Below are 24,484 nucleotides of genomic sequence, written 5' to 3' on the forward strand. Positions count from 1 at the left end.
GAATCTAAGATCTGGCGGCCACCGTGGTGTGATGGTGGCGTGCTCCGCCTACCACACCGTATGTCCTGGGTTCGCACCCCGGACAAAGCAACATCAAAATTTTAGAAATAAGGTTTTTAAATTAGAAGAAAATTTTTCTAAGCGCGGTCGCCCCTCGGCAGTGTTTGGCAAGCGCTCCGGGTGTATTTCTGCCATGAAAAGCTCTCAGTGAAAACTCATCTGCCTTGCAGATGCCGTTCGGAGTCGGCATAAAACATGTAGGTCCCGTCAGGCCAATTTGTAGCGAAAATCAAGAGGAGCACGACGCAAATTGGAAGAGAAGCTCGGCCTTAGATCTCTTCGGAGGTTATCGCGGCTTACATTTATTTTTTTTTTTTAAGATCTGATAAGCCAATATGATCCGATACTTAGAGATCATTTGGAGAAAGTTAGGATTTCACAACAGCACCACAAACGTTTGCAAGTTCACTATCTTTCCCCAGACATTCAGAACGATTTTATAGAAATTTGTGCAAAACACGTGAGGGAAACTATATTAGATAAATGCAAGAAAGCCAAGTATTTTGCTATTATCATTGATGCTATGCCTGATGCTAGTCACGTTGACTACGTTCATTTTGCGCTAACTCCATTTCAATTCGAAAGCAACAAATTTTACAATTCAAGAACGATTTTGGCTTTCGTGAATTGTAATCAAAAAACTGGTCAGAAAATCGCTGATCTAATTTGCCATAGTTGATTGAAGATTGTCGTGCACAAGGGTACGATAACAGCGCGAATATGAAAGAAGCTTACAATGGAGCACTACGTCACGTCTCGACAAAAACTCGAATGCTGATTACTCGCCTTGTGCAACCCACAGTCTCAATTTATGTGGTGTTGATGCTGCAGAATGTTGTACGGCTGCAATTACCTTCATCGGAGTTGTACAAAAATGTTTTACTATTTTCAGCAGCAGTCCACAACGATGGGACATCCTCAAAAAAAAAAAAAATGTACCGAGCTCTCTTCATAGTCTTTCAGACAAAAGCCAAACAGCCGAATTTGACTGCGCAAGCATACGGAGATGTTAAGTACATCAACAAGTTCGAATGTATCTTGCTGTCCTCAATTTGGTTCAAAATACTGACTACCATTAATGAAGGAAACGTGGTCCTCCAAGCTAGAGACGCCACCATAGATGTTGAGGTCCGACATCTAGATGCCTTATTAGCTGATTTGAAGTTGATCAGGAACCAATGGGAGACAATTTTAAACGAATGCAAAACAGTTGCTATTCAATTGAACATCTCACCAAAGTTTCCGGACATTCGAAAGAGAAAACCCAAAAGACGTTCTGAAGATAATTTAAATGAAATGATTACGGATGATTCAGAGTCTGATAAAACAATACATTCCTGGTGTTTGTGTTTCGATAATCACTGGCATTACTGAACGATTTGCAGGTATGAGAAATTTGTATGAGACGTTTTCCTTTTTGTGGCAATTTGAAGACATGGATGAAACTACGGTTCGGGCGAGCACAGCAAAATTTGTCGAAAAATACAATTCGGACATTGCTCAAAGCTTGAAACACATTTACGAAGCAAATTTTGATAGAGGTCTGGCACCATTGGAATTGCTAAATGACATCTATGTTCAAAATCTGTATACAATTTTCCCCAACATTTGTGTTGCTTTACGTATCTTTTGTCCTATACCTGTCACTGTAGCTAGTGCAGAACGTTCCCCTTTGATATCTGAACCTTCTATATTGAATAATTAAAATTTATAATCATCATTAAATTTATCAGAAATGTATTAAAATGTTACTAAATAACTAGAAAAGATTATCTGAAACAATATGTGGCTGTTAAAAGAGAATTTTATTTCTACGTTACAATAAAATAGTATAAATAGTAAATATTCTGTTTTAATTTTATTGTCAGCTCTTAGTCCAAAAATCATTTAGTTTTTATTTTGTTGTAAGCCAGCAATAATGATTCATGAATGAGACGTTATTAACTCAAATTAATCAAATGTATTGGTGTATTTTTTATAGGGGCCGGTAAATTGTTTAGTACCGGGCCCGGATTTTCTCTCTACGGCCCTGGGCAGGAGGGATGGAGACGTTGATGATTTCTAGGTTTGCATCGCCTGACTTAACAGATAAGCCTTGACGTTCTAAGACACTGTCCCTGCGGCCGATGTCAGGATCAAATGTATGATATTGCACAGAGTGATGTATGATTAACGCGAGGCCGTCTCCGCTCTCGCGATCTTTTCTGTGGACATTATACCCAGAACAGGTCTGCAGAGCAGATCTTGCTGTGAGTTTAGACTCTTGAATCGCAGCAATGCGGATGTTGTGCCGCTTCATGAAATCGACTATCTCCGTGATCTCCCCAGTTAATCCATTACAGTTTAACTGCAGAATTCTGAAGAGCAAGGGGGAGACGTCCTCACTCTGGGAGTAAGTGGCGGGTGACTACGCCTGGGTTGTGGAAGGCTAGGTCGCAACTGCTGGTGTGGCCTGGGACAGGACGTCCTTGGGTAAGCATTGGGGTACCCGGTGTATTTGGGTATGCAGCCTGGCAACATGGCGCAATGAAACCCGTCGGGGGGTTGCCGTCGCGGAGACCAGAACATCTAGAAAAGTGTTACCGTCCATGGCAGGAGCTGCATTGGGCGGATGTCGCAAACATATAAGGGAGGTAGGGACTAATAGTCTGTTTTCCCGACCTACACAATTGCTGCCGGAAAAGAGGGGGGAGAAGACGGGGGCAGGGGCTGATGCTCGGCATTGCTCCCGACTCTGCTACGAAGATTGTAGGTATGAGTGGGAGCAGCCGTATGAGTTGGTGGCGCCGTGGGGCGCGAGCAGCAGCGAGTACTTGTTGTGGGTTGCTGAGTAGCGTGGCTGCTGGAAGGTAGTGGGCGGGTGCTAAGGCGTAGACTACGGGACGCCCTAGGGCGTGAACAGCAAGGAGCCACAAAAGATTTATGGAAGTTACGTGGACGTCTGTTTTTGGGATATAGCCCAGAACAACCTGTCCGATGCAACCATCCCTTACAAGAGACACACTGACAAGAGTATGACCGTCCTAAAAAGATTCTTTTCCGGCAGATGCAGCAAAACCATTTCTCAGGACCGGGGGCAGGAGACGGACCCGGATTGGGTTTGATACCTTCCCGCAGCAAGAGAATATGGAGCAGTCCCGCTGCAAGGAGCTGCTGGGAGCATGACAATTTGTGGGAGGGACGCAACAAATTAAATGGGGTTACACTGAAATGACAGAGCTTGGTCGGGAAAAATTCCGAGTCGCTCCGGTACATAGAACCGACTTGCCTTGGGAAGCGCTTTCTTTGATCTTTCCCTGACATTTTGATTCCACCTTAAGTTAGAATTGAAAATTGTGCCAAGATATTTATCTTCAGAAGCAAGATTTATGTGCCTCCACAAAGTGTTGTTCCCATTACCTTAATAATGGTTGAAAGGATTTTGATGTGGTCAGCAACACTAATCTCGTTTTTTAGCTTTTAAGGTTTCTAGGCTGGACCCAACTACCCCTATCCATAGGAATTGAAGCAACGCGCCTACCTGAGGAGTGTTCCCGAGTCTCTTCTAAATGTTAGTAAATTAAAAGACTTTAGTTCTTGCTTATACCGCTGATAATTGCTCATTGGCATCAGAAAAACTACTCACGAAATTCCGAATAAGCCCGTTACATGCTACATATGTGATCCCGGGGCCGGACGTTGAAATAAATGTATCTTATACACACTAATAAAAATGAATCTCACCTAACTAAAGTTTTCTTAGTTTCAAAATAAAGCTAAAATCTCCTAAATGATTTGCAACTGAAACTGTATCAAGTATACAATAGCATACTTTGGCTTTACCTATTACAGTAGTTAAAATACCATAATCACGACAAATTGTTGGTTGACCTGACCACGAATAATATACGGTTGTTCCACAAACATACAAAAGTCGATAGTGTACTTTTGAATTGTCTAATAAAATGTACATATTTGGTTCTTCGCTATCATTTGTACAAAATGCTTATAAATTTTTACTCATAAATTACTCGGCATAATCGGCTTTAATGGACATAATCGATTTAAGAAGCAAATTGTTGTCAATGTTAAGACTTTGACAACAAATTGCTTTATTTTTAAGTTAATTAAATGTTTCTGATAAAAGAAAATAACGACTGAAAAGGAGAAGTGAAAGTAACTTATTTACATACTGCTGCGAAAGCCAAGCAGTTTTTTTCTGTTTTATTTTTCAATATGTACTTCTCTGAGTTAAAGCCTATGCAGAGAAGGGTGTCGTTTCACAGTAAAGCAAAACTGACAGCGCCCTTAAAACAATGTGGAGAGCAGTATCTGCACTTTTTCGGTTGGGGTGCACCAACAGACTTCTTTCCTGAAATTTTTCGGATAAGAGCCGGTCGGTTTTTAAATAACGTTAGCACTGCGTGCTGCGAGTATATAAAATTCTCTTGACAACTCCCTGGTAAAAAAAAGGAGTTCAGCGTTCAGCTGCTGCACACGAATTTAGCCGGTAAAATAATGTTGGTATTTAATTTTACTTATGAAGATTATATGAAGAACATGTTTGCATTCTAAATTATTCCACTTCTGAATTCGATATTAGAATTTTTTGTTATGGGCACCAAACATTATGAAAGCACAATTTCTAAATTAACAAAAAAAAAAACTTCCGTATCAACCCTTTGAATATTTCTGTACTCGAAGCTGTTTGGCTTTTCAAAGAATATTTGTGAATGTAATATTTACAGTACGCTAAAAAGTGTTTAGTGTTATTCTGGGAATCCTTTTTTACATAAAAATGTACAAAACTTACTTAACATACATATTTTAGTTTTTTTATTTAATAAAAAAAGTCGATGTCACTAACTAATAACGCTCTCTGATTTTCTCATTCCAGGCTGTCCGCCCACCACCAGCTCACATTGTTTACGCTGCAATAGCGAAGGTTGCATCAAATGTCCTGCTTTCCTAGTAACCGACACCCAGCAATGTGTGGATCATTGTCCATCGGGCTACATCGATCAATGGTCAGCTCATACCGAATTTATGGGACGTGTTTGTGTATCCACAGGATATTCGGGTCCTTTACTAGCTGCCATAGCAGGACTCATTGGAGGCTTTGTGGTTTGCTTGACACTAATGGCTGTTGCAATGATGTTGGTGCGACGACGTCGCCGACGAAAATCCATCAAACAAAAATTAATCAACGAAAATACAATGGATCGTTCAGATTTTATACGACAACTTAACGAAATGCGTCCAAATGCAGAATATTTTCTTGCAATGCTCAATGATACACGACGACAAATACGCAAATTGTATTTGTCAGGTGAGGTTGCAGCTGCAAATTCTTATCGTCCGATTGTGCGTGATCTCGCCAAAATTTTGATTTTGCTCAATAGACCAATTGAATTGATACCAGCAACACCGCATGATTGGAATCGTTTGTATTCATGGTCCGAGCAGGCTTTGGAGCGTTACAAACCACAAGTGGGGCAGTTGATTGACTTTTTTCAACCCAATGGAGGTAGTGGTCGCACTAGCGGTAGTGTTGGTGGTATCACTGATGACTTCGATGCGACTTTCTTTCCACAAAAAAGCCAAAACGTGTATCGACAAAGTGCGGGACAACAAAAGCTACATATGTTTGGTTCGTTGATTAGCCTGCATGAATTCGATGAGCCGCGTCCATCCGATCCATTTGGCAGTAGTTTTAATACGCTGAAGAGTGGGAATCTGATATCGGATCTCAATGCGAGTTCGGTGTGGCTTGAAGACGAGTTCTATAAATTGGGCTTTCGACCGCAAGATGAGATTACGACTGAGTTATAATGAATAATGAGTGTATGTGTGTGTATGTGTACTTTTAGTTAGTTAAAATTCGTGTTTATAATGTAAATTTTTGTTCCAATTTTATTTTTGTAAATGAATCATGTTTTATTTTAATATTATTTTAAATGAATTATGTGTAGTTATTTTTGTTAATTGTAAAATTTCATAGATTTGAAGTAATTTGTATTTGATTTTAGTTTTAATGTATACAAATTTTAATTTTTATTTAAAAGTATTATATTTACTTCTGAGCTGTTTTAAATCTTAGCGGTTTCATAAGATTTTCATATACAATAGTAACTTACAGAGCAAATGGAACAGATTGTGTGGAATATCACGTTATCTCGGCTGCGTTTCGGGAGAGATTGTTAGTTCTTTAATTAAAAAATTGATAGGATTTTCTTCAAACAAACTAGATATAGGGCGTATTCGAACTGTCAACCGAGAAGAGTGATATCACAAAATTTTGCAGACTTTACATTCTTTCAGCTGTGTGATTCAAATTCGAAATCCGCAAAACACCGCTCTTTAAATTTGAAGCTTATGTTGCTATAGTCTAGGGAAAAATTTTGTGGTTAATCCTTTCAAAGAGCTCCGAAACTGTTCTATAATTGTAGCTAAGTTAATTGGCATCCGATTTTTTTTTTAAATTGGTACGTCGTTATTATGGACTTGTGAAGTATTTTCAAGTTATTTGGAGTACTATGGTCGTTTTAGCCGTAGATCGAGCTTTGAAAAAAATTCATAATTCTGGCTATGTATCATATATGATACACACTGAAATTTATAGAGAAAAGGTATACTATTATTATTGTTTACTCTTTTATTGAAATTATTTTTTTAAATTTTGACAATTCTAAATATCACTAATACATTCTACGCAAATATTTTCGTTATGTTTTTTATATAAGTAGCAGAATGATGACGTCCATTAATTTTTATTTTCTCCGGAATAATAGCAACTTTGACACCTTGCACGGTTTGTTTTTGGCGTATCAATTTTTGGTTTCTTGGATGAACCAGCATCTCTATCGTCATTGTTGGAGATGGTTTTCGATTGAATTTTCGAAAGTAACGTTGCAGATAGTTCGTTTCTAGGGCCTCTATTTCGTCCTTCTATGTACGGCATTGTCAATGGCATTACTAGTTCATGCAAAAAGCATTTACGTTTTGTATGTTTTTGAGTAAGCATCCAATTCGGATCTATTTCGTTATATATAATATATGCATTCAAATCAGATATATCGATTATGTTAGAAAATAAAACCATAGTCCGTCGATTATTTTCCGTTTGCAGCTGAGCAATTTGCCAACTGTATCTACACCTCCCTTCGTTGAGTTGTAGTAAGAGATTATTTTCAGGAAGCTTTTTGGAGTCATTTGCAACATTGTAAATTTATGTTTGTAACTAGAGAGACGACGAGACTGACGAGACGTCGATTCATAACGCTTGATATTTTTACAGAGCAAAAGTTTTGGAGGAATACGACCTTTTATTTCTACGCACGGTTCCAACCATCGTCATGTCCTTTTGTAACAATTTTTGTCCAAGAGAGTGTGAAGAAAAAAAGTTGTCCATGGTTACGTTATGCCCTTTTAGTCCTTGAACTAAGTCAAGCACTACTCGTTCTCCTTGTTTTTTTCGACAATACCTGTCACATTTTTTCCCAAATATGGCTGTATTTTCCATACGTAACACGTTTGGGAATCCACAAGTAGCCAAAACTTCAAACCAATAACTCTCCGGTTTTGATGGTATGTATTGAGGAAATTTACATCGACCATGAAATCCTAACAATTGCGCATCTACAGTCACATTTTCGTTTTGATTGTAGAATGTGGGAAGCCTCTCACTACCATGGATTATCCTAATTATATTTGACCACCCAATCTAAGAGTGACGTAGGGCTTACTGCGCCAATTAATTCCATCTTTTGAATTATATAATGGATCACTATCAAAGTTATTGTCAAAATTTCACCCGAGTCCGATAAAGCGCTTTCAGAAGAACGGCTTTCTACTTCTGCACCAGAGCTAGAAACATCGTCATCTTCTTCACTTTCATCTAGCACTTCCTTTAGTAGTTCTTCAATTTTTTATTTATATATTTTATATTTTATATATCACTAAATATTTTGCAAAAACTGCGAAAACACCACAATAACCGAAGCACAACGAAATTTTCACAAAACGCGTCCCGAACGATAAGCAACTTATCAAAAACACATATGAAATACCGCATGTATCAAAAATGATACATATGTAGCTTGAATTATGAAGTTTTTGATTTTCTCATGGCCTACTTGTTAAATTTTTTCTAAACATGTTTGAAAATAACAGCAGTAGCAAGTTAAAAAAAAGTCACGAAGAATGGGGTAGATAAACTTTATTTAACGAAAGTTATGACCTCACAAAAACTCTAATGTATCACATTTGATGCAAAGCTCGATTAACGGTTGAATACCTGTTTTCATAGTTTGGTGAAACGACAAGCATACTTTTAGGCCGTTGCAGACCAAAAAACTATGTGGAATCGATATTCGAGCTCAAAAGTGCATGACAAAATATAAAGTTTCCCAGGTTCAAAATAAACTTAAAAAATCGACTGTAATATTACCAAATTATAAGAAAGTAGCGATTTCGGCTGTGTTTAGAAGGATAAAACAGTTGAAAATATTGCGCCAAGCCTCTCTCAACAAAAGCTTTAAAATTAGCAGCAGTCTTTTGCATATTTTTTCGACCCAGTGCACTTTACGTATTCTACAAAAAGCATTCAAAAGAATTGAAAGTTAAAACTAAAAAAATTGCTGTCCCATTGTGACCATGAATGACTGTAAATACACATATTCTACAATCTACAATCTAGATTAATATACTAGCAATATTTACAATGAATTTACAAAAACTACTCAATGTACATACGCGCTAAATATATCACAAATATACATAAATATATACATTAGGGTGGATCAAATTTATTGTTGAAAAGGCACATCCAGTTTCGGAATCTATGGGTCTTGTCCATGGGACCATAGGTCTGAAATGAATCTCGAGCATCGCTAATTGTGTTAATAAATTTTATATCCCTATCCTAATAGCGGCTCTCACAAATAAAATACATGAAAATAAATGTCAAATTCGGATTCGGATTGGGATATAAAATTTTCTAACAAAATTCATTTCAGACCTATGGTCCCATGGACAATATTACTCAGTAAGACCCATAGATTCAGAAACTGGTTGTGCGCCTGAAGTTTTTTTCCCATTTTTTCCCATACAATTTGACCCGCCCTAATATACATGCTATACATATATATGAACAAGCAAATATAAAATTAAAATCAGCTATTCCCTATGTTTAGAACAATTATTTTTGGAATGGTTGAGAAGTTTTAGGTAAAGCCCCAACGAGCAAATATACATACTGTACATATAATTACAGCTTCCATAAGCGAAAGCTTAGCAAAACATTCCTAGCGTTTAGTAAATTTGTTTCTCGAAATAATTATACATAAGTTTGGTATGTAATAAGCTTAGAGTTGCCTTAATTTGCTAGTATTTATAAGTAAAAAGAAATGTGAAAGTATAATAAATGAACTAGTCAAATAAAAAAACATAATGTAACTTACGAGATAAATCTTTCTAAGGTGGCATGACCGAAGTAAAATAAAAGTAAAGAATTAAAAATAAAAATACTATATAATTTGTTTAAATTTTACAGGTTAGTACCGTACTAAGCATAAATACGTATGAACAAAAAAAAAATTGGTTTGCAAATTAATAAAAACATAATGTGATAATGTATATATGTACATACATAAAGTTAAGAAATTTTTAAAAACTACTTAAAACAAAAGCGAGTACAAAATCCATAATACTATTATTACCTATTCTTTTAATTAAAAAAATCTAAATAAAAAGTGATTTTTTGTTGTTTGTAAGTAAAAAATAAGATGAAATCATATATTTTTCATATGTTTTTTGTTTTAAACGCCATAGATGGAATACCAATAATGTAAATAAAATATTTTGTCACAGTAAAAAAAAGTAAAATCTGTAAATAAGAAATCAAAACGCAATTCATTAATTAATCATTCATTTGCTGCGTATGCATTGCCTTCATATTTATCCTCGTTATCGCTTTCGAGATAAGGCTCTATTTCCAACGTGCAATAAACAGATGATTCTGTTTTCACTTTAAATTCTTCTTCGGTGCCATCATGTCACCCATCGTCTGACAAATCCCTGATGTGATCTTGCAACGATGATGATTCATTGCTCATAAACATTGATTCATCCATAACATTATTTTCATTTACTAATTGTGATAATTCTGCTGCATCATAACCAATTAAGAGCTTTAAATCACAATCGAATTTGTAGGCAAAACGCTTTCCCGTCACTTTTGATATCATGTCACCATCATAGTAATAACGTAGTGCACGTGATAGCTTTTCATAATTCATTGCTGGCTTATTTTTTTTAATACCCCATAGCCGTGCCACACATTCGGGATCGATGAGTTTGAATTCGCCATCAGTGCCAACCCATTGTATTATATTATTATGTTCACGATCGGTGAGTATTTCGAGTAGAAATTGCCACAACTGTACTTGCCCATTGTTACCGGAACCCATGCAGGTATTGCTGGCAATACCATAACCACCTCCGCTGCTATTGCCACTGCTTCCCAAGGAAGTGCTTGTGACCAGCGTCGGCGCACCATCCGTAGGTGCAGGTGCTATTTATATTGCAAATGAAAAGAAAAAATTACACATCTTAAATATGCAGCTTTTTGAAAACTTGATTTACTTGCATTTCTTACAGTTGCTTTTTGCTGTACTTATACTTGAGCCTAAGCTTTTACGCATTATTTTCAGTTCTTTTGTTGGTTCTTTTGCTGATGCACTCGTAGTTGCTGATGGTGTTGCTTTTGTGCCACCAGAAGCACGATCTTCAACCACTTTATGCACAACAGAAACGAATTTGCATTCTTTAAGTAATTGTAAATGCGTCCAAAAGATGTTGCCAGGATCTCTGGGTAATTTTCGACGGAATTCTTCATGCGTTAAAGAGCACAGCTCTTTGCCAGTTATATTCCAATCAGACAGTTTGACACCACACTGTAATGGAACATCAATTTATTAATTATTTATTAACCCCAGCGGGTAAGGGGGTCAGAATATACCCGCGGTAGGTATGCCTGTCGTAAGAGGCGACTAAAATACCAGATTCAAGGGGTGTGTAGCGCAACCCTTCAGGTTGCCAGCGCAATATATAGCTTCTCCAAATCCAATTGTCAACCTCACCTATCCGCGGCGAATCCTGTTTCATTAACAGACGAGGCTCTGGCGACCCCAAGCTCCTCATGGATCTTGGGGGTGGGGAGGGAGGGGATGGCCTGAAGGTTTAATGTGGCCACATAAATCCCGAGATGGTCGGGCTAGCACCTTATTGGTGCTGTGGTACCGGAGCGTACCGGATCTGCATCCGGCAAAGGACCATCACATCGATAACACTCCCCAAAGCCTTCGGGGAGCAACCTTATCGCTACAACAACAACAACAACAACAACATCAATTTATTAAAAATTAAATTAGTTACTCGCATAAAAGGTTATTATTTATTGAAATAGATTAAATATCTTTAAATAGGATTTAAAAGGATATTCAATAATGATTGCAGCGCACCCACTTCCACAAAAAAGTGGATGCGCATTCGATGCGCTTTCCATGGATATGAAGCCTTTCACTTTTCACTTACCAAGGTGAGTCGACAACGGGAGTTTGATGTGATGCGAGTTCATACTCGACAACGACTATCAATCACTTATGTAGGTACCCAAATCTTCTTTGAGTGGGGATAATACAACAATGTTATTTGCACCGACGTTCCAATATGGTTACGTCTTCGAACTCTGGGTTTAACTTCGATCTTGCCAAAAAACTCCACTCCAAAGACGACCAAACTTCACCTACACATCAACATATCACTGTCTAACGGGCAATTGCATCCGCCAAATTGTCACTACAATCCGCGTAACGAAAACCCCAGGAAACTAACACCTTCAAACAGGGGTGAGATCCTAAGGATGTGGCGGGTAGGGGTTGGTTCCAAAAAGTAATGCAAAGATGGTCTCTACTGTTGAATTGTCATCAAAGGATGTGTGGAGCATGTACCTCGTTTCAGTAGGTATCGTACATACATATATGTATGTGATTCAACATATTTAACTATTCATATATGACCCGAGTTAACTCGGTTAACTTCCTATTAGACTTATATGACTACATATTCGGAAGAAAATACAATGTTATTGAAGGGACTCGAGTCTCATTGGCACAATTTCGGTCAACATAATTTTACAGAGAAAGTTTTTTTATCTATTCAAACTATCCTGTGACAACACTAATGCAAGTATGGCACACAAAGACACCCCTATAACAGTTCTCTCGGCTTCGCATATCCTCTTGATCTTTAGCTCTAAATTGGTTGAAACAAGCCAGCAGCACATTATATTATAGAAAAATATGACATTACTAATGCTTACCAATTCAAATTGTCTTGTAGCCCATTGAAACCAATGTTTTACTTGTGGAATAGTCCATTCGTTCGGATCTTCGGGTATTTTGAGGCGTGCTTGTTCCTTTTTAAATTTACTGTCCAAAACCCAATTGAGACATGGTTTTTGCTCGGATTCCTCTTCCTTTATTTTTGTTTCCTCAGCGGCCAATGCGGCTAAAATTAATACAAATATTAAAAAGGTAAGAACATTTTGGTGTGATATATTTAAGTTAATATATATAAAGCAGATGGATTTGTGGCATAATGAGTAGGGAGGACCACGAACAGCAGTAAAATCCATTGACCCAAAGCCGCAGAACGATCGTGATGCATTTCGAAAAATGAACTGTAACACAAAATAGTAGTGTGTGCTTTGGCTGTTTCAACAGAAATAAAAACAGTCGTAAGCAAACTTAGCTACAAAACTTCAGTGGGCGAAAAAGCAACGAATATCTTACCTGCACAGGAACTGTTCAAATCTTAGCGTAGATCTAGATATTGAAACTTTTACTTACAGAGCTTAAATATTTTTCTAACAAATATCCCGAGTGCGGAAAATCAGCCCATGAAACTTTATCGTCTTTTCACATACGCACATAGTCGGAGCGTTTTTTTTAGACTACTTTCCATCCGCCCCGGCCAAAGATAACACAGAGCATTTCCTGACGAGCTTTTTATAACTCTCTTCTCTGATTAGTTTTTCGTCTTCTTCGAGGGGTATTCTTAGGCAATTTATGATCGCTATAGCCAGCTAGTATTATCACTAAATCAATATGTCAATAACACCATCCGTCTAGCATGGGTACCTGGACATAGAGGAGTGGATGGTAACGAGCAAGCGGACGAGTTTCCAGATTGGCAGCGGCCGAAAAACCAATAGAACCTGAGCCCATCGTACCAATAGGGTCATATGCAATAAGGGAAGAGTTTAGACAAAAAGAGGCGTGTCACAGAAAACAACACTGGCGTGAAAGTCCAGGACTCGGCAGGCAAAGGCACTAATAGGATGGTACAACCCAAAGCGATATAAAGCTATGATTAACCTCCCAAAAAGTAGCCTTAGGATTTTAACAGGCATACTCACATGACACTGCAGGCTAAAGGACCATATGCATAAATTGGGCATATCGTCTAGTAGCCTCTGTCGATTCTGTGATCGCGAAGATGAGACTGCAGAACACATCCTGATGGAATGCAATGCAGTCGTGAGATGAAGACTTAGGATCCTAGGATCATCGAAACTAGAAAGTAGTCACATACACTCTCGGAAGCCGAGAACCATTCTGGATTTTCTCAGAGAACTCGGCTTGGATGAGGTGTTGTAAAGAGAATAATGGCACGATAGACCAATAGGTCGCAGTGCTTAACCTCACAACATCTACATATCTGGAGACTCGAAAAAGACTCTAATATGATTAATAATTTCAAAAAATGCTGGGTGGGTGCTATGTAAGTACAGGCAGGAGAATCGAAAGGAATCGAATATGATATAAATTGCTAGGTATGAATATAATCCAAGTCAGAGAGTAAAATCTGGCGCAGGGTGGTTACTCCAACAAGATTATACTTGTAACCAACTGAGCAATATTCTGAAAAAACATTTCGCTCTGCTAAGTCGGTTCATTTAATCAAAGAAATGGAAAATGACTGCTAAACAATGTTATACCAAAATAACAGTGTTTTGTAGGGTGGAACTCATCCTTATCGCAACACGAAGAAGCTTGGTCTGGTGAATCCAAAACATAAACCTAACCGTTGTGGAAATCGGTGTATTAGTTTAAGTCTAGAATAGTGCAGAAATATGTTTTGATCACAAAAGTTTACGTTAACCGGTCTGTATAGGAAATAATCCAAATCAAATATGTACATCAGATGTTGAGCCATTTCTTGGAATAATATCTAATTCCGCACCGGTACCTAGTCATGACCGTTCTATGACAATTCCGAAAACACATTTTAATGATAGTAATTTAGGAGAAAGTAATATTTTTTCGCTTATGGTTATTGTGCTATTTATATGATAGTGTTCTGATAACCCTTTCCTAATTCATAAAAATTTTCCATATTTTCGTGGTATTTCCTTCCTTTAAAGCAATTCTTATTTAAATATACGCCAGTACATATATTCCGGAAATTCGGGTAACTCGGTAAAATATCGTGTCAAATGAATTCGGATATCCCTGCAGCGTTATGGAGTGGAAGCTACTGGATTTATGTATATTGAAAATTCACTAGATTATAAGCATATGAACTGCTACGGGATGTTTCCTTATGGCCCCTGAACCCCACCTCATTAGCGCGGCCAAAGAGGACAACATTAAAGAGCACATCGAAATGCTGAAGACAGTTTTTGCTTAATTGCCAGAAACCACGAAACCCTAGCAAACAAGTGCTTGATATAGCCCCGCCCCAATAGGGTTAAGGGAACATCCACAGCACCTGCCTACACAGCCGTTTGATGCAGACGAGCATGAGAAGGCCCTAGGCCAAATGCACACAGAATTTTTAATGCTTTGCGCCTAAATGGACGCGCCCGGTAAACCAAGTTATCAATATACAATATCCTACTCTCGTAGAAGAAAACATACTAACAAGGGATACTGTAGAAGAGTAAACTCTTACTTGTCCAGAATCAACCCGACCTACGAAATGTATGTCTTGCATGCGATGTGCTCCCACATGACACCAGTCATCTTTTCAATTGTAATGTGGAACCTACGGCTATAACACTAACCTTTCTACTAGTTTCTTTGGACATTCCTTACAGAACTTTGATGAAAATTTGTGAAAGGTGGCACCAAGTGAATAGGGTGAAGCACTGTAAAGACAACAATAACATAAGCACAAAAATACATTAAATGAAACTATGCTTTAGCTGATTAGGTGGTTTGGGAGGAAGATGTTCCAAAGACCCTAAGATCGTAGTGCGATTGCAAATCGTATATATGTTTACCTAGCGCGGCTTCTGTTGGTTTCAGTACATCAACTATATTTATATGATGCTCAGTCGTTTGTATCTGCACATTGATCTGTACCAGTCCTTCTCCTTTTACACACTGATCAACAAGATTTTTATGTGGCTCCAACTGCGATTGAAGAAAAAGAAAGACATGTATACTTTTGAAATTATCGCTTGCTAATTTTTGCCGAACAAACCTCTTGTGTATCCTGTAAGTAGAATTTATAACCTTTCAAAGTCATGCCAACTTTCTTTTCCGCTAATTTCCTGTGAATAACAATCAAGTTAAGAATATCTTTACACACAAACAATTTCATACGTTTGCGCTTCCGGTATATACTTACTGCAACGTCCGTAAAGGCTCTCGTATATCCATATGTAATATAATAACATCGTCAGGTTCATTCTCCTCCTCATCCTGATCGTCGTAGTCGTAGTGATGTTGTGGGAAAATTTCATTGGTCATTATGCTCTCTGTAAAATTGCAATTCATTATTTATTTTTTAGAAAATATAAAGATTATATTTGCTCTGAAACGCAGTTGCACCCACTCACCCAAATCCGTATTATCTAGCCTTGCGTAATCATCCGTTAATCGAGGCAAATCATCTGTTTCCATTCTACACCTACCAAATGCTGTTATACCATCTACGCACAGTTAAAATCTCTACAATTTATTTATTTACATTCTTTTTTAATTATGAATGCACACAACGATAAAAAAATTTCATTTTTTTCCTTTGCAGCTGATATGTCAAAACAATTGTAATGTCAAGTCAGGTTGACTGCCAGGGTTGCTAAGTTTTTGACTGAAAATGTCTTTAACTTAAAGATTTTGCTTGCGCATTTGATTAAAATAATTTAAATAATTGACTTTTTTGAATAAAACTCTTGCGTTTGAACATTGATATTTAAATGAAATGATATACTTTTTTTTATAATCAAGTTCAACATTTTGTAAAAGTAACCCAAATAGTACAATGCAAAGTAACCCTGTATAAGACAATGCGTTTGCAAATGCTTGTAATATAAGACAATTTACCTTCCGACCCCTACATATGGAAGTGTTTTAAATATCGTTATTTTTTTTAAATACTCAATAGTTTTAATAAAAATATTGTTTAAACGTAAGATAGTAATGAACATGTGCCCTGGATTATGCATCCAGTTCGGAACACGATTTGTAAAAGAAGGAGGAAAAGTAAAAATTCAAAAATCCTGGGATGATTCCAGCTAGAATTAATGACACCGCGGTCAAAGTGTCTGGGACCACACAACACGGTAAGACTATTATTTATTCAGCAAGATTATGGACTCCCCTGACGGGTATATTCCGCTATTTTTTGATGGTGTTTATTAATGCGGGCGGAGGTGTATTATATGGCCACTAATGAATTTTCATTAAAATATTTTACCGGAAGTTCAGGAAACTAACAGATTCAGTAGGCCTGAACTATAGACTGATGCTCGCTATCCCGACTGATGCTCGACAAGGGGAGCGTGCTTTCCACAAGGTCATTGAATCCGCCTCGGCTCGCTTGTTGTTGTTGTTGTTGTAGCAATGCTCGCCTCACCTAATAGCCGCGACCGATCACAAATTGTCATCAATATCCTCTAACGGGAGTCCAAGGAAACTCCTCGGCTCGCTTCATTCCCGCCGGTAGAATTCCCGAAATTCGGCCTCACTTTCCGGCGGAGCTCGGTCCCGGCGACCCCCAAATAAGGGATATAAGTCAATGCATCAGATTGCTTGTGGATGAACACAAGCGGGCCAAATGGGAGGACCACCTAAGCGAATGTAACCATTCTGCCGGTGTAGGTAAGCTTTGGTCCACCGTAAAGCCCCTATCGAATCCGCACAATGACAAAGTTTCCATCGCCTTTGGCGATAAAGTGCTGTCGGATGCGAAAAAATGCGCGAGCGCTTTTTGCCGACGATATATTATTCATTCTACGGTCGACAAAGATAGACGGAGGGCCAAAAGACACGCACATAAACATAAATTCAGCGCGTCACCAATTACCATCACCGCCAAAGAGGTTGAGGATGCCATCGGTCATGCTAAACCATCCAAAGCAGTGGGCCCAGACCGCATAGCCATGCCGATGTTTAAAAGCCTAGGGAAAGAGGGTTTCAAATATTTAGCACATGTCTTCAACCTGTCTCTTTCCAACTTTGTCATTCCCGAAAAATGGAAAATGGCCAAGGTGGTCCCGCTACTAAAGCCTGGGAAACCACCTAACATAGGAGAGTCATATCGCTTGAGACGCTTGAAGCCATTTTGCTCCCCTTATTCAAAAGCAAATTTGCAGCAAGCCTGTCATCAGCATAGTTTTAGAAAACTCCATAGCACCACCACCGCGCTAAATGCCATTAGCACCCAGATAAATTGCGGTTTAAATCAAACCCCCCATAGAACAGTACTCATTGCGCTAGACCTATCAAAAGCCTTTGATACGGTCAACCATGGCACGTTACTGCAAGATCTGGAAGGGTCTACCCTTCACCCATGTCTTAAAAGGTGGACCGCAAATTATCTGGGTGGTCGGCAGGCATCGGTGAAATTTAGAAACGAAATATCAAAACCAAATATAATTAAACAAGGGTGCCACAGGATGGTGTCCTATCCCCACTTTTGTTTAACTTCTATATATCAAAGCTACCTTCGCCACCAGAAGGAGTTACTATCGTTTCCTACGCCGATGACTGCACAATAATGGCCAGATCGATGAGCTTTGCAACAAAATAAACGGCTACCTCCCTGATCTCTCCAGTCTTTTCGCCTCGCGAAACCTGGCATTATCGCCGACTATATCCTCCGCGACCTTATTACAACATGGACGTCCCAAATGTCGACCATTTTGAACATTCACGTCGATGGCACTACGCTACCGACTGTCCTACACCCTAAAATCTTGGGTGTGACGTTTGATCAGGATCTACACTTTGGTGAGCATGCAGCCGCAACTGAACCGGAAATCCAGCGCCGTTATAAAATCCTCAAATCTCTTGCTGGCAGTACTTTGGGAAAAGACAAAGAAATGCTCATTAACACTTACAAATCAATTGGCCAGCCGTTTGCATTCTACGCGTCCCCTATATGGTCGCCAAGCCTAAAAACTACCCACTGGAAAAAGCTACAGGCCTGCCAAAATACTGCTCTCAGAACTACCACGGGATGTCTTCTTATGTCCCCAGAACAAGATCTACATAATGAGACGAGAATACTCCTCCTCTTCCTAATGGGGAGATGAGATGCTAACCAAACAGTTCCTGTACAAAAAAACCTGGGTATCCCAACAGACATCTGATTGATGAGCCAACATCGCCCAGGGGCTTAAGGAGTCATCTCCGTAAGCATTATGAGGAAATACGGCACCTGAGAACTTAGCCGTATGAAGCCAAAAACACAAGCAGGTCCCCAGTGAACTCCACAAACAGGCGTCGGACCTTTATTCCGGGAATTGTCCGGTGAATCCAGTACTCAAAGAACAGTACCCAAAACTTGCGGAAGAGGAACGCACACTCCCCAGGGAAACGCGAGTCACTCTAGCTCAACTTCGATCAGGATACTGTAACAGGTTAAACTCTTAACCATCCAGAATCAACCCCGACATACAAAATGTATGCCCTGCTTGCAATGTGTCCCCACATGACACCAACCATCTCTTTAATTGTAATGTGGAACCAACGCCTCAAACACCCCTCTCATTATGGTCCTCCCCTGTTGAAACAGCAAGTTTCCTTGAACTCCCGTTAGAGGATATTGATGACAATTTGTGATCGGTCGCACCTATTGGATGGGGCGAAGCACTGCTACATCAACAACAATGGAATAGTTAGATCTGTATATATCGGTGGTTACTCTGGATAATTGATTAATTTATTATACAAATTACTTTGCAAAATGTGTTTGGAAGGCTGGATTACAAGGAAATTTTGCCTCCTATGTTAATACTTTGAGGCGGATATTATGCTTTTTAACAGCCACGGTTGTTTAATTTGTTGTGGTATCCTTGCTGCAATCAAATTGTAAGTAAGTGCTTGATAGTTATGAGAATATGGCACTGGCTTCCATAGCGTTGAATGCTATGATTGTTGTTGTTGTAGCGATAAAGATACTCCCAGAACAACCACTCTTATGATTGTGGTAAATCTCGGTTGAAAACTTTGTAACATATCTCTCTCATTCTGACTATTTGGATGCATTCTTTTCTGTAATATTTCTCGTGATAGTTGTGACGATCTAGGTATATGTTGTTGTTGTTGTAGCTATGAGGAAACTTCGTGAAGGCCTTGGGGAGTGTTATCGATGTTGCTGGCCCTAAGCCGGATGCATAACCGGTACGTTCCGGTAACAAGCAGCATAGAGGTACTAGCTCAACCATCTCGGGAACGATTTGGTATGACCACATGCAACCTTCTAGGCCATCTCGCTCCACGCTCCATGAGGAGCTTGAGGTCGCCGGAGCCTCAGCTGTTAAAGAAACGGTATTCGCCACGGGAAGGTGAGATTGACAATTGGGATGGAGAAGCTATATATTGCGCTGGCAACCCCATCAATAAATCAATTTGGGTATATTCTAATCCTCCTAACCCGCCGGGGGTATGATTATGACATTCAGCAAGTAGTATTCAGCAGTAAAACAATTTAGGAAAGGAAAAAAAGGAAACATAAAAACAAGAATAAGAACGACCATTTAATAAGATAGTGAGATAATACATGTTGTGGAATAAAGTAGGAGTTGCGGAACTAAACTGCTCACTGGGCTCCCTAATTACATTGTCGGTATTTATATTCGTGCAATAAGTTGCACCCTTTCTAGGATGAAGAAGCAAAAAAAAAGAACGACAAAAAGCATATCATTTCTAGTGCGTCTGCAGGAGGAAATCCATCTGGCAATCTCGTAATAACTTTGGTTATCCACGTGAAATTGTAGTACTACTCAAACCTTGAAGCTCGTCTAATCTAGCTTTTTCTGTTCCCCGAAAATATGTTTAAAGTTAACAGTCTCATCTAACGAAAAGGCAAACTAGGATACTGTTAGCGTGATATAAAGAGGCCCATATTTTTGGCTAAGGCATCAAGGTTCACAACACTACAACTGCCATGGGTGCAGCATTACTCATAATGCCGTAATCATACCCTTTCTATGGGTATGACTAAAAAAACTAACTCAGCCAACCTGATCCATCGGAAACACATCAGCCTTGCCGCGACACTTAGGTCCGGTTTATCAGTGGTTGGTTAAGTTAAGCTTAAACTAAGCTTGCTTAAACTCTAGTCAAATTTAAACTCCAGTTAAACTTCTGAGCTGTTTTGCAGTCGCAGTTTAAGGCCGCCTTTGGGTATGCTGTTTTGTGCGGCAACATTGGTTTTTTTTATTATCTAGATAATTTGTAGATACGGCAACAGCTGGATTTTGTTTACCCAACAAAAATGGAAAAAAATTCTCTGGCGAAATATATATCTAGTTCCGGAAATGATATCCAACGTCATTATTTAATTATTCATAAACCAGATAGTTCTCGAGTTGATATCCAACTTCATTCCCCAGTCACTATCCAACCTTTGAGAAATTTTGTAAAATTAAAAGTTTTCCAGTTGATCTCCAACGTCATTAGTATTTTCCAATTATTATCCTAATTTCGAGAGATTTTGAGAAATGTACAGTTCTCAAATGAATATTCAACCCATTTCTCCAGTTGATATCTTACATTATATATCGAGCTTAGGTGGAGTTGAAAAAAATCTCCAAGGTGGTACCACCAAAACCAACAGATGTTTATTGTTAGAAATAAACACCTGGTTGATAGCAGTAATGAAGCGTAATTAATCAAGAATATATTATAAAGGCGGCCGCCGTGGTGTGATGGTAGCGTGCTCCGCCTACCACACCGAAGATCCAACATCAACATCATGAAATCTTACATTTGAGTCCAGTTAGAGAACCACTAGTTGTTAATTACATTTGTTCAGCTTAAGTAATAACATATTTTGCTTTATAAAAAGTTCCCTCTTTTGCTGAGTACGTTATGATTCTCGAGTTGAGCCACTGTTTGGAAACAACACTTGAGATTTTATAATTATGCCTAGTTATCAACATGAACTCTGATGGTACTCAAGCCCAAATGCTTGTTGGGCATATTCGACGCCATTTCGTACAAACGCAAATAACTGATAGGTTAACTAGAGTTTAAACCTGGCAGATCGGCCGCTTAAGCTTAGTTTAAACTTCAGTTAAAGTATACTGAACAACTGCAGAATAAGTTTAAGCGTAGTTTAACTGACAAACTGAGTTGAAGTTGTACTGTAAAACCGTGCCTTAGACACTAGAATGTTAATGGTCCTTCGCCGGATGCAGATCCGGGGAGTGTCTTTATCGTTAATACAACAACAATAACCTTCTAGGTCGCCTCGCGATGCTGACTCATTTTGCATGCGGGATATGGCGAAAGCGACGCTTGTTAGTGGGTGGGTCTCACCGTTTTAAATACAACAATATTAATAAATATAAGTCGGATAAGCGCTTAAGGGTGGTGATGCAATTTAATATTCTTGATTTTTGACATATGCAACAAAAAATGAATACTGCTTCAATATGCAAATACAAGTATCTATTAGCTAAAAGGGGACTCCAATGAGGGCGATTTTATATTAATTTGCATTTACAAAAAAGATAATGTGAGTCAAACATTATTATTTTGAGGGCTGAAAGAACGTCAGTCGAAAACGGCACATTTCAGAATTATTTGAAGAACTGGTATTATGCGCCCTCCAACCGAATTCTAAGACGGACAATGGGGTGTTATTCAATAAATTTCCGAGATAGGGCATTTTTTTTTAATTGAGGTAAGGTGTTTAAAAAAAAAAATCGGAAAACGTCAAGGTTTTTCTAAATGAAAACCGTGGCCTATAAGGCAGAGACGCAGAACAGCGTGTGTGCGAGAAGCATCAGATGGTGGCTGATAGGAGCAATGCCCGAAAATACTATCAGAAAATCCGAAGGACGACGGTAAGCTCCACAACCTATTCCTACTCCTGCCGGAATGAGAATAGCATTCTGGTAACCGACATTTATTCCAGCTAACAATAACAACACGCCGGGAGGGAGCTGTTAAAGAACAACCATCAGATTTTACCTTTAGATTCTGTTTTCAGTTTGCTCTGCCCAATGGACATGCAAGGCGATCCTGCAAAAAACCCAAGCCAAAAACCAACAAACTTCAGACTTGGTAAATCTAATATCGACCAGAGCTTCATAATGTGCGAACTCCTGGAGAAACCTCATCACCTCGTGACGCGCGTCCCCATAGGAAGTCTGATTTCCTCCTCTGGGAGTATCGAGAATTGGGCTCTGAGAACGGGTTCTCCAGGCATTTATCGACATAATACTTTGACGCCCTTGCTGTAAGGGCAAGGGTGTGATATTTCTCAAGGTTTTTAATTTGTTAGGTGTGGCAGGACGCCACCTCCAATGACATGTCAATGCTAAAAGGGCATGTCATCTATATAGACGGGTTTTGTCCCTGCTACAAAGAGGAAAGACGCGCCTTGCATAGAGTCTTTGGGGAGGAACCTACCACGAGAAATTTAGTATCACAAATGTGCAACAGGAAAGAGTGCTGGACTGCAGTTAACAAAATGGCATTTATAGTAACGACACGCCTGATGGATGCTGAGAGGGAGCGCAGAGAAATGCGCATGCGAAGTAGTTGCAATTAAATCGACACTCAGAGTAAATAGTGGGAACTTGGCCGCAGGGACAACAGTGGGCTCTTAAAATATGAGAAATATGGAACGCCACCCTGAATTACTGCGAAAGTGGTAACGGGATGGGCGACGGTTCCACGGTTTTTTAGTCTACGGACACACGGTTGCTGCGATGGCCACAATGATGGTGCATTAGGCATTTTGAGTCGTGACCGAAGTACTTTCGCCTAGTTCTGGCAAAAGCTGGACAATCAAGCATTAAGTGATTTGGTGATTCCACCTTACCATCCTTCATACAGCTGCAGCAGGATGGAGTTTCCAATATAATGAGACGTACCGCATGGATACCCATGGGACAATGCCGTGTCAAAACCCCAATGACCTTTGATAGGTGAGCCTTAGTGAACCCAATTATTTCAGCAGACCTCCTGCCATCCACTTTCGGCCAGAAAGATCTTGCTACCCTGCAAGACGTGGTGTCCGTCCAACGTTTGCTGAGCTGACTCGAGGCCCAGCTATGGAGGAGCAATCCACAGGTGGCCAGCGGAATCCCGAAATCCCTACAGCCATCTTCACCCGGTTCAGTTGTACCGATGCGGGCTAAGAGATCCGCTTCACAGTTACCAGGGATATCACTATGGCCCGGGACCCAGATAATCTTAATTGTAAAATAATTCGATGCAATCGCAAGCGAGGTCAGGCACTCCCAGACCACCCACGATCGCACTGTAGTTGAGATCAAAGCCTTGATAGCCGCATGGCTATCAGAGTAGATGTTGAATTCATTAACCGTAGTAGCACTGGATAGCATTTCATCCACCGCATCCTTAATCGCAGCAACTTCCGCTTGGAATACACTGCAGTGATCAGCCAACTTAAACTTGCGGCTTACATTTAACTCTTGTCCAGCTTCGACCCATCCGTGAACAAGTTAACCGGTCCCATGCCCCAGATAATTCCTCCTCCCCACTCCTCTATCGGTGGAATGACTGCGGTGAAGGTTGTATAGCGAACAGTTATCGGCATACAATAGTCCGTTCTATCCGGCATAAAGCGGAAACTGGTAAGAAGGCTAGAGTGTCCGAAGTCAGAAAGCCCATAGCCCATATCACGAAGTCTGACCAACGACCTTGTCGCGGCCGCCTTTCCCGCAATATCTACTAGATATATGTTCAGCATGACGTTCAGTGCCTATACGGTTAAGTTGCGATTAATTTGATGATGCTGACGATGCTTGTATATTGCACTATTCGAATCAATGGGAAACCCCTTAACCACCTTTGAGTTGATTCATATATTGATTTGTATAAAAGAGCCTTATTTAAATGCATATTTTAAACTGGTACAATAATTGACAATGCCTTACTCAGTAGAT

General features: G+C 39.3%; 2 protein-coding genes across 11 annotated transcripts in view; one reads left to right on the top strand and one right to left on the bottom strand.

Annotated features, from left to right (window-relative positions):
• Positions 1-9,564, top strand: part of T48 (FU domain-containing protein T48) — a 236,252-nt gene extending 226,688 nt beyond the window's left edge. For all 9 annotated transcript variants that reach the window (XM_067762051.1, XM_067762053.1, XM_067762056.1 and 6 more), the window contains one exon: positions 4,937-9,564. In XM_067762051.1, the coding sequence (XP_067618152.1) occupies positions 4,937-5,871 (935 nt within the window). In that variant the 3' untranslated portion in view covers positions 5,872-9,564. The remainder of the gene's footprint in view (positions 1-4,936) is intronic.
• Positions 9,565-9,780: 216 nt separating this feature from the next.
• Ets97D (DNA-binding protein Ets97D) lies at positions 9,781-16,163 on the bottom strand. 2 transcript variants are annotated; one of them, XM_067762050.1, is made up of 7 exons: positions 15,950-16,163; positions 15,739-15,868; positions 15,592-15,661; positions 15,389-15,521; positions 12,422-12,609; positions 10,697-10,994; positions 9,781-10,612 (listed from the first exon to the last, which is right to left on the bottom strand). In XM_067762050.1, exons 1-7 carry the CDS (start codon positions 16,011-16,013, stop codon positions 10,095-10,097), a joined length of 1,401 nt encoding a protein of 466 aa, XP_067618151.1. In that variant the 5' UTR covers positions 16,014-16,163; the 3' UTR covers positions 9,781-10,094. The 2 variants fall into 2 exon arrangements, with proteins under 2 accessions (XP_067618151.1, XP_067618150.1); XM_067762049.1 differs by having other exon boundaries at positions 10,688-10,994.
• Between the last annotated feature and the right edge of the window lie 8,321 nt (positions 16,164-24,484).

The sequence above is a fragment of the Eurosta solidaginis genome, chromosome 1 (assembly GCF_040869045.1).
Source record: "Eurosta solidaginis isolate ZX-2024a chromosome 1, ASM4086904v1, whole genome shotgun sequence".
NCBI classification, from domain to species: Eukaryota; Metazoa; Arthropoda; class Insecta; order Diptera; family Tephritidae; genus Eurosta; species Eurosta solidaginis.

Excerpts from the sequence above, each read along its gene's own strand:
- Ets97D (XM_067762049.1), bottom strand. The coding sequence starts at position 16,013 with ATGGAAACAGATGATTTGCCTCGATTAACGGATGATTACGCAAGGCTA. Across the intron at positions 15,662-15,738 it reads GAGCCTTTACGGACGTTGCA|GAAATTAGCGGAAAAGAAAG; the intron begins GTAAGTATATAC and ends TGTTATTCACAG. Across the intron at positions 10,995-12,421 it reads CTACAAGACAATTTGAATTG|TGTGGTGTCAAACTGTCTGA; the intron begins GTAAGCATTAGT and ends GTTCCATTACAG.